The following is an 11,137-nucleotide window of genomic DNA, read 5'->3' on the forward strand; positions in this document are numbered from 1 at the left end:
CACCAGCAGATGCAGAACTTTATTGAAGAAATCTGGTAGCAGCCAAGAGCACCCAGGTAAAATGACTAAGGGAGCAGCAGAGGGCGACCCCACATCAGGCAGACTCCCATGGACTTGAGCACTTGGGTTGACAGAGAAAGAACTCCATTCACCATCTGCCTTTGACCAAGTTCAAAGGAGGAAAAGCATCTCACTCCTACATGTCCATGCCTTGTCCTCCATGAGGTGCTCAGCACTAAGACACAGTGGAAGCCACAAAGTGGGCAGAGCAAGTGAAGGACATAATGGAGGTTAGTGGGTTAGGAGCAGTACTGCGGGCTGTTAGAAAGCCTGTTCAGAAGTGGGGGTGGGGGGCAGAGAGGGAGTGAGGGAAAGAGAGAGACAGAGAGAGAAACACAGAGTGAGACACACACACACAGAGAGAGACAGAGACAGAGACAGAGACAGAGAGACAGAGACAGAGACAGGGAGAAACAGACAGAGAAAGTCATTATTGTACCCTAGTCTTCGTATTTGTTCTCTGCCCATCCCCTGGCGTGTGCGGGTGTATAATGAAGGTGTCTCAGACTGTGGCGGCTTGGATGCTACTGGAACCAGCCGTGGACTGTTGACTCCAACTGGAGTCCAGAGACAAAGCCGCCTTTAAGGTGCAGGGTCTCCAACACCCAGTGATGCAGACAAAGCTGCACATCTGGCATCTCAGACACTCTGGACACGTCCACAACTCCCAGAAACCAATGCAGCAAAACAGACACACATTAGGATATATATGTATATGTATATGTATATGTATATGTATATGTATATGTATATGTATATGTATATGTATATGTATATGTATATATCCTGAAGGTTCTTTTTTTATAGTTGTGGCAGCAAAATTCTGTCTCCAAATGGAAGCTTAGAGAAAGTGGAATTGAAATCTAAAAGCTGGAGTTGAAGAGCCAAACAAAGGGGCATCCATGCATGACCTATCATGATGCACTGGTGTCCTGTGGAAGCCGTACACCTAGGGCTTAAACCATGATGTTAGTATTATTTCCAGCAACTGACCATTCCAGTGCCCACCATCTCTTAATGAAAATATGGAATGACTACAGCTTAATGCTCTCAGGACTGAGCCTTAACTGTGGTCTTGCCCCACTGAAACAAGTTGTCTTTACATCCCTTTGTGCATCTTTTTCTATTTCTTTGATAGGAAACTATCTGGCTTCTAGAACATTAACATCTACAGTCAAAGGATACTTTTGTTGGTCCTTATGAACTATTGATCATTCTGTCTCATCTCTGCTTCTGCAGTCCACTGACCCTGTGACCCATTTGGAAGCTTATTCTAGGTTTTTAAATTTGATTTTGTGTGTGTGTATGTGTGTGTGTGTATGTATGTGGGTACACATGGATGTTTGTGAGTGTAGTTGCACATGTCCCACAGCACTCATATAGGGTTCTGCCTCTCATTTCACCATGAAAGCACTGGGATAGAAGGCATGTCTAAGGTGCGGAATTTTATGTGGGTTCTGGGGATTTGAACTCAGGTCTTCACGCTGACATGGCTCATGCTTTTCACACTGAGTCATCTCCCCAGACCTCCTTCTAGATTTTACTGTTGTTGTTACATTGTTCTACATCCATTGTAATGTTCTGAAACGTTGTTACATTGTTCTACATTCATTTCCCTCTCACAGTATAGTGGCCTCACTGTGTCTACCATACAGGCATCCTATAAACAACATTATCAGTTCCCATGTCATGTTCTGTCCCAGCAGCCAGGCCGTTTCACATGACAGTTGCCACCTCTCTTCTCTTTCCCTGGGCCTTTGATCACCCCCAGGGTGACTCTCCTCCCTTTCTCAGCTTAAATTGCCTGGCATCCCTCCATGGGCACTGCAGTCCAGATGTGATCCTGACCTGCTGGCCGTGGTTATTTCCTAGCCTTGGGATTGTCTTTTGAGATGCCCATGAATCTGCATTTTATCCACCTGTAAAACCTTTTTTCTCCAATAGGAAACCATTGCACTTAGACTCTGTATGCGCCCCCCTCTTCTGTGTGCAGAAAGGAGGGCACACTGCACACAGGAGTCCGGCCCACAGCTCACATGAGCAGACAAACAGCTGTGAGCTGTGGTGAAAACATCTCTGTAGCCAATAAAATACAAAGGCCCAACAGCCAGTCTAAGCCTATTGGCCACCCCAAGTGTGAGGAAATAGAAAAGCCACAGCACAACCTCTGGGTTTATAATATATGACACTTTTTTTTTTTTTTTTTTTTTTTTTGGTTTTTCAAGACAGAGTTTCTCTGTGTAGCTTTGTGCCTTTCCTGGAACTCGCTTTGTAGACCAGGTTAACCTCGTACTCACAGAGATCCGCCTGCCTCTGCCTCCAGAGTGCTGGGAAATACATGACACTTAGTAGTGACTTTTCATTTGATTACAATTTAATAAAATGGCAGCTAACATAACATAAAAATTGCTGGAGACATGGCACCTGTCTATAGTCCCAGCCAGTTTGAATTTGAGCCTGAGCACAGGCTGTCATATGCCTCTAGATTCTCAAAAATTGGGTTATCGGGTTAATGAGTAAGAATGATAACTCTGTTTATAAATGATGTCAAAACTAAACTTGAGGGAAAGTGATTGGAAATGATAACTCTGTTCTGCCATAGTTTATTAATGATGACTAAAAGATGAACAAAAGGAAGTGAAACACATGTCCAAAACCAAAAATGATATGATCTATGTTTTGGAACATCATGAATGTATCCGTGCTAACTAAATTCTGTATAAATAAAGAAACACTCTGGCTGCTAGTCAGTCAGGCAGCAAGATTCCCCTGACCACCATGACCTGGCTCACTTTCTTCTCCCGCCGACTCCTTACCTCCTCTGCAGGACCCATCCATCACCGGAGAATGGCTCCCGGCAACTTATGCCCAGAAATTCCTGATCAGACAAAAGAACATGTAAGAAAAAGTGTGGTTGTGTGTCTGTGTTACAAAGTATCTATGTGTGTGTTTGTGTATGTATGTGTGTTGTGCATGGTGTGTGTGTTCATGCACGCATGTGTGGTTATGTTCGTGTATGTGTGAGCGTGCATGCCCATGTGTGTCTATGTGGAACACAGAGAACAAGACCATTAGCTTGTTTTGAACTCTCACTGACATCGATCAGCAATTTTTGATAAAGCATCTAGTTGCCCACTCCTCAGTTTTTTCATATATACAGTGAAATGTAGAATGTCAATTCCTAGACTGGGTTAATTCCAGTATAAAATGCACATATATATGTCACTAGGAAACAAGAGCAGAGTCAATAAAATCATAGTCTTCAGAATTCAGTCCTTTAAAAATGGACCACTCGTTGCTATAAAAGTACATTGTAAGGCATTTTATTAGCAGTTAATTCTCAAGTAACATTTTCCAGAGTTCATAAGTTTTCTTCAAGTGTTGGTGAATGATTTCACTACATGGGTCTCATTCTCTTTCCAAAGACATGGACGGTGACAATCAGACGATCACTACAGAATTCCTCCTCCTGGGACTCTCTGAAGAGTCAGACCAAGAAGAGGTCGTCTTTGGAATGTTCTTGGGGATGTACATGGCCACCATCTCTGGGAACCTTCTCATCATCCTGGCCATCAGCTGTGACCCTCGTCTCCACACACCCATGTACTTCTTCCTGGCCAACCTCTCCACTGTTGACATCTGCTTTTCCTCAGTCACCATCCCCAAGGCGCTGGTGAATCACATGGTGGGAAGCAAGTCCATCTCTTACACGGAGTGTATGGTCCAGATGTACTTTATGCTTGCATTCGGCAACATGGACAGCTTCCTGCTGAGTGTGATGGCCTATGACCGCTATGTGGCCATTTGTCACCCACTCCACTACACCATGATGATGAGGCCCAGACTCTGTGTCCTCCTGGTGGTCATATCATGGGTCATCACAAACCTGAATGCTCTCTTGCACACTCTCCTCATTGTTCGACTCACGTTCTGTTCCCACAATGCAGTGCACCAGTTCTTCTGTGACCCCTACCCTATCCTGAAACTCTCTTGTTCTGACACCTTTATCAATGATGTCACAGCCTTCACTGAGGGTGCAGTGGTATTTCTGGTGCCATTTGTCTGTGTTGTTATTTCCTATGTTTATATTTTCTCCAATGTCCTGAAGAAGCCCTCTGCCCATGGGATAAGAAAAGCCATCTCCACGTGTGGGTCTCACCTCACTGTAGTCTGCCTCTTCTACGGGGCAATCCTTGGAGTTTATATGCACCCTTCTTCCTCCTACTCACTACAGGATGCAGTGGCCTCTGTCCTCTTCACAGTGGTCACTCCCATGGCCAACCCCTTCCTCTACAGTCTGAGGAATCGTGACATGAAAGCAGCCCTAAGGAAGATAATTCTCAGATCTTAGAATTTGAAATTTCTAGAGCTGAGAAGATCCAAATCTCTTGGATAGGCAAAGCCCTGAGACCACACACCCTGGAATGTCTTTTTCTTCTGCTGTGCCTTTACATGTTCGCTGCTGCTATGGTTCTCTGGTATCTGTCATGGTGTGAATGGGTGTGGGGAGATCCCCACTGCTTGTAATGTAGAACACCAGAAACAATCTGAAGTTCACAAGGACACATAAATGAGGTTAAAAAAATACAAAGCATCCTGAATGTTACCAGCTGACATATTTTCCCTGCTAGGGTTGTTTGATGATCAAAGGTGATGTTTAATTCCTGCCCTCAATCTCTTAATATAAAACTATTGATGAGTGGGTATGCACCCTAAAGATTTAAAGAACAGCTGACTGGTTTTTTTTAACGTATAAAAGTTAAGGTTTGTGATTCCTTTAAGAGTCCTTATAAGGGCCAGTCAGTGATGGTGCACACCTTTAATCCCAGCACTCGGGAGGCAGAGGCAGTTGGGTCTCTGTGAGTTTGAAGCCAGCCTGGTCTACAGAGTGAGTTCCTGGACAGGCTCCAAAAGCTACACAGAGGAACCCTGTCTCAGAAAAAAAGATTCCTTATAAGATTACCTTTCAAAATTAATAATGATGTGATTGATTGATTCTTTCTTTGTAACCAAAATATGCAGCCTACCAACAAAAGAGTTGGTTGAGAAAAATTACTTTCTGCTTGCTCATGTTCTGTTAATCTGTAATAAGTTGCTTGGATGTAAATGTATGTGGGTTACTGGGGTGACTTGGTTTTTAATCATGTAAGAAAGATGAAAAACGTGTTTGCCTGTATTCATGATAATCATTCATTGAAAAAAGAATGTTACCACAATGTAATTCCTATGTTGCCTGAAAGATTTTGTTGATATGTATAATCTGTAGAAAAGTGCATATGGTAGAAGAATAGAGAATAGAGAATAAAGAAGGAAACCATCAAAAGAGAATGTGAATGTCTTTTTCCCTAACACCCTCAGATAGAACAGTCTAATATGCACCGACTCAGTAGATTCATTTCCAGCCCTGCGCTGCTGGAGGATGGCCCCCAAGGCAGCAAGAAGAGGACTCGTAGATATCACACATTTCTTCATTTTTGTACACAGATACCCAGACTGGTCCAGTGTTCACATGACCTTGCCTTGGATTAGTGATAGATGATTGTGATTATGGGACACTGAGAAGTAACAGACAACAGAAGTCACAGCTATGGAAATGAGAACCTAGGGATCTGAAGCCCTCCAAGGTCACTGTGGAATGTAGGAAGCTTCAGTGAATTCTGGGACCCAGAGAAGCAGCCATGGCAAGAACGTGTTCTGAGCCTAGGATTTTGCTCGGCTGTTTCTAGGATTGAGTCTTCTTGTGTTTTTTATGCCAGACAGAATCTCTTATATTGAGCAATTCTCCTGCATCAGGGTATTGAATAAGTAGAACTGCTGGTGTGTGTGCCTGACCACTAGGTCATAGGTAAAAAACTGGATGTGAACTACACTTACCTGCTGGTATAAAGACAAACACTGAGCATAGTTAAAAGTATGCTAGCTTAGCAGTGGCAGCTGTAGATTCTCCTCCAAGATCCACTACTTCGCTAGCCCTGGGCAGTTGGCTAGGTTTTGACTACCATGAATGTTTTCCCTCTTGTTGAGCAGATCCTGAGGCCAATTAGAGAGCTGTTGGTTACCTCCAAGATATGCATGCCAGTACTGCATCCTTAGGGTTATTGTGCCATCAAGGACACTCCTCTTTACAGCAGAGGAGACCACCACAGAAAACCATAACCAACTAAAACGCAGAGTTGTGGAGGCCAGCTGAAATGGATCCATCTACAAGATAACTCCTGCACCCAAGGCTCAGGAAACATTGAAGAAAAGGAGACAGAAAGAGGGTAAGAGAGGATCAAGGTGTTTGCCATGAAACTGTGTCTCCTGGGGATGTCAGAAGTTACACCCATAAAGTCTCACTTACATGATTGCCTAAACAGGAGATGAATAAGGACAACAACAGATATACCAAAGTGGACTGGGGAGAGGCCAGGAGGCCTCAATCCTATACTCAGGTACTAAGGAATGCTGGGAGTGGGAGAAACAGTCTTCCTCTGGGAGGAGCACACCAATTGGCTATCCAATGCTAAATGGTTAGCCCTGAAAGCATACATCTGAGTAACACTATACAGACTCAGCTGGTTAAAATTTATATATATATATATATATATATATATATATATATATATATGTGTGTGTGTGTGTGTGTGTACATAAACATATATGCATGTAACAACAATTAAAGAAAAAAAGAGGTCATGAATTTGAAAGAGAGCAAGAAAGGTATATGGAAGGATTTGGATGGAAGAAAGAGAAGGGGAAAATGATGTAACTATAGTTTTAAAAAGAAAAAAATATTTTTAAGTTGAATGAGGAGGAAGATAGAGGACCAAGATGAAGGAAAGTCAATGAAATTCTCATAGGATCCAGAGACAAAGGGGAGTCATTCTCTATCTACGTGTGCCCCCCACAAATTATCTTAGAAACTCATTGTTGAGTAGAAAATCTCATTGGTGTGCCTGTTGCATGCTGGCCAACTCTGCACAAACTTCCTGGTTTTCATTCCCTTTCCGCTGAATACCCACTTCCCTGCATCTCTGCTGTCTCCCCGAATCATTTCTCTCAGTGGAGATACAGGAAGAGGGAAGAGAGTCCTCTAGAGGTCTGGGTAGGCTCATCCTGGTTCTAGTTGCTGGTCCTAGTTGTCTGTGTGTGAGTGAGGAACTCATGATTAATAAAAACAAGGCACCATGTGGGCTCCCTGGTGCCATCTTCCCTCAGAGACAGACCCTGTACCAAGTTTACATCTTACTCCCCAGTGGCAGCCACTTTGGTGATTTATCTCCCAGGGCCTGAGTTAATAGAGACCAGGCTAGACCAGGGCCGTTTTTCCCTCAGCCTAGACTCCTGGGAGATACCACATACTCCTTTCCACAATCAATTTCTATTTACCACTAATTAGCCTTTGGGGAGTCAACTCTTGGTTTGCCAATTAAAACAACTTAGAAAAGTTTGGCATCAGCTCAGTGAATGTTGAAACAAATGATCACCCCTCAGTGCTGCACAGATCCCCAGACACTGCTCTCCTCAGAAGGACTGGGGACTGCACCACCCCAGGGCCATTGGAATCACCTCCCTTAGATGTGTACATCAAGGTTACAAGCCTACCAGGCTGAATGTCTGTTGCAAGCAGAGGAAGCCATTACAATGTCTAGAAATTATTGTTCTGTAGTACTTTGACTCCTGCTGTTTTAGGGGAAGGGCAAAGCTTTCTGGAATTTTCTCTCATGTAAAGTCAACGGACCTTCAGTAGATGACTTTTTTCTGGACATTGCCCCTTTACCACATGGGCCTTGGAAACTGGCTTCATCTGCTTGCTGAGCCCTGAGTCCTTATGAACCTGGCTGTTTAGACTGAGTCCTCACACGGACAACCAAGCCTTTTTTTTAGACAACTGCCCAGTGTCTGTCCTGAGTTTCGTGTGTGTGTGTGTGTGTGTGTGTGTGTGTGTGTGTGTGTGTGTGTGTGTGTGATGGATACTGGGGAAAAAGAGGTTGACAACATCCTGGGGCATCCTGTACTGTAGAAAGGGAGGGAGTTGCCAGAAGAGGGAGGGGTAAAGAGGAAAAGAGGAGAGAAAAGAGGGATAAGGCACGCCCAAAAGACACCGCAGCCAAAACGGAGGTGCTCCCCGTGGCTAAACAGGCAACAGATAGGGCACCATAGGCCAAGCATCCCCAGTCCAAAAGCTGAAATTTTAACATTCCCTCCAAATCTGAAACTTTTTGAATGCCAGCACGACACAGAAATTCTTCAGGTGACCTCACGTAATCGGAATTAGTCAAAACAGGCACATTAAAACCACTTATAGTTACCTCCAGGCTGCATGTACAGGGATCCATGAAACAAAACTGAGTTGCATGTTTGGACTTGGATTCCATATTTCGTTATGTTTATGCAAATATTCCAAGATTAGAAGACTTTGAAACACCAAACACTTCTGATTCCAAGTATTTTGGGAAAGGGATGCTCGGTGTCATTGTGATACAGGAAATAAACATCAGTAAGTCCAGATTGATGAAAGCAAGCAAAAGAAAAAACCAGTGACCAGGGGACAAGAAACAGGCTCTCTAACAGATGTCCAGGCACCGCAGATTCCACACCCCATCACACCCCGCAGAGTGCGGAGCTCAGTCCTCTCCTCTCCCTTGAAAGGCAGCTGGACTGAGTGACTTGTTGCCCAAGAACAGATTACTACAGGGGAAAAATAATCTACACAGTGGAGAAATGATAAGTATCTTCTTGCCAAGCAATGAAGTTTAACATCGTCAGTGATAGCTCATGCTGACGTCCTGTATTTTTGCTATAACATGACAGTGTGAGGGAAAAATCCCTCAGAGGTGGTTCTTCCCCAAAGTCATAATGATGCTATAACTATGAAACTAGGAAACCACAAATAGAATAATATTGGACAAAACGTCTGCCCAAGATTCCTCAAAACAATTAAGAATGTGAAAAGCAAGGGAAGACTGAGAAATTATTACAGACAAAAGGAAAATCCAGAAGATGTGGGGCTTAATTGCCCCTTGTTCTGAAATAGCTTTTTTTCTTTTTTACCATAGAGATGTTTTCTTTAAATTTAAATCAGCACAAATTAAATGCCAAGATATATTTATACATAGCTATATAATTAGACTAATGCACAAAAATGTACACTTATTATCCGTATTTAGATATAAACACACATTGTAAGTTTTCTATAATCAAATCCATGAACAGACTGAAAGTTCTGCAGATTAGAATAGCAAGTCCAGAAATACATAAAGATGCAAAATGGTGGAACAGCTATCTCCAGGGTCCCTCATTGAAAATAACCCAGCAAAGACAGAAAACCAAAAACTAAAAATAAGAAAAGAGACTCCTTGTGTAAAGGGATCCTCAGTAAATGCCAAACAGATACTATGGAAGCTGGATGAAGTGGACAGTGCATTTGCAGGCTGATAGATCTGATAATGAGGGTCTGTAATCCCTGTACTCGGGAGGTCAAGACAGCGTATCATGAGTTCTAGCCCAACCTAGGCTACATAAGGATTTTCAGATCATTCCCAGCTACTTAGCAAGACACCACCTCTAAAATCCAAAAGTAAATAAATAAGAAAAAGGACAAACTAAAGGAAAACAAAATGTTCTAATTATTATTGGAACTATCCTTCTAGAATGAAGAAAAAATTAAGATATTTCTGGATTAGCAGAAACCAAGGAGTGCATTTTCAGTAAATCTCTACAACAAATAATATAAGAAAACTTCAGGCTAAAATCAAAGTGTACTAGACAATGATGATGATAAACACCCAGGGCAATGACTTGTACTTGGGTCAACAATTCTCCCTTGCTTTGTGACCCAAAGGCCAATGCATAAAATAATAATTATAAATTTATATTAGTTGTGATACAATGTATAAAGATGTAATATGTGACCTCATTAATGGGAGGGGAGACAAGAGACATACAGGAACTCATCTGAGCCCAAGATATTGAATCTTCAGTTGGTTTTATTCAGACAAGGTTGGTGTGAGATTATGATGTTATTTACAGTTTTCAAAGTAATCACCAAGGAAACAACTTAAAATAAACAGAAAGGGAGAAGAGGGGGTCAAAGTGGAATGATACAAAAAAGAATCAAGTGAATAACAAAAAAATGACAATACTAAAAGTTGAGAAACAAAGGATAAGACATGGAGAAAATAACTTAATGGCAGAAGTAAACCCTTCTTGGATGGTAACCATATCAAATCTCAGTGAATTAAATTATTATTGGTAAGCAGAGATGTGTTCCACAAATATCCTCCACCCCTCAAGCTCATGCACACATCTGCAATCAAACACAGTGGTGAGGCGGGGGAGGACATCAATGTAGTAAGGAAATTGTAAGGAAGAAAGGTGGGGGAGAATGAGAGAATCTAGGATGTGAAAATGTCCCAAACTCAGGATTTACATGTATAAAATTGTCAAAGAAAATAAAATCAAAGATGACATATGAACTAGAGAATAGAATCCACCTGTAAAAAAATTTTTTTAAAGTTGGAGTTTTTTTAAGATTTATTTATTTATTTATTTTGTATACAGCATATGTGACTGCTGGCCAGAAGAGGGCACCAGATCTCATTACAGATGGTTGTGAGCCACCATGTGGTTGCTGGGAATTGAACTCAGGACCTCTTAACCGCTGAGCCATCTCTCCAGCCCCCCCACCTGTAAAATTTATCCTGCTACATGAAGAACTCTTAACATTTAGTGGTGGTGGTGGGGATTTCTTTTGTAGCCAAAACTCGTCTACTGTAAAGGGTCTTGCTATCCCATCAACAACAACTTAAACAATTGCTTTAAATATCCAGATAAGGGGGCAGGAGAAGATGGCTCAGCAGGTAAAGACACTTGCTGCCATGCCAGATAAGCTGGGCTCGGTTGATTTCCAGAACCTGCGTGGTGGAGAGAACCAGCTCCTGCAAGCTCTCCTCTGACCTGCCTGTGTGCGCTCCCACACATGTATCCAGGAAGGAGGGCAGGGAGGGAGGACAGGAGGGTGGGAGGAAGGACAGAACAAGGCTGGAGGAACAGAGCACTGCCTGGCCTGTGTGAAGCCCTGGTTTCAATCCCA

At 42.7% G+C, this 11,137-nt stretch overlaps 1 protein-coding gene across 1 annotated transcript; it reads left to right on the plus strand.

The window, feature by feature from the left end:
• Positions 1 to 2,793: 2,793 nt before the first annotated feature.
• LOC114688109 (olfactory receptor 1361-like) lies at positions 2,794 to 4,810 on the plus strand. The gene is made up of 2 exons (XM_028862723.2): positions 2,794 to 2,958; positions 3,486 to 4,810. Exon 2 carries the CDS (start codon positions 3,488 to 3,490, stop codon positions 4,409 to 4,411), a length of 924 nt encoding a protein of 307 aa, XP_028718556.1. The 5' UTR covers positions 2,794 to 2,958; positions 3,486 to 3,487; the 3' UTR covers positions 4,412 to 4,810.
• Positions 4,811 to 11,137: the final 6,327 nt, after the last annotated feature.

This window comes from Peromyscus leucopus, chromosome 8b, assembly GCF_004664715.2.
Source record: "Peromyscus leucopus breed LL Stock chromosome 8b, UCI_PerLeu_2.1, whole genome shotgun sequence".
Lineage (NCBI taxonomy): Eukaryota > Metazoa > Chordata > Mammalia > Rodentia > Cricetidae > Peromyscus > Peromyscus leucopus.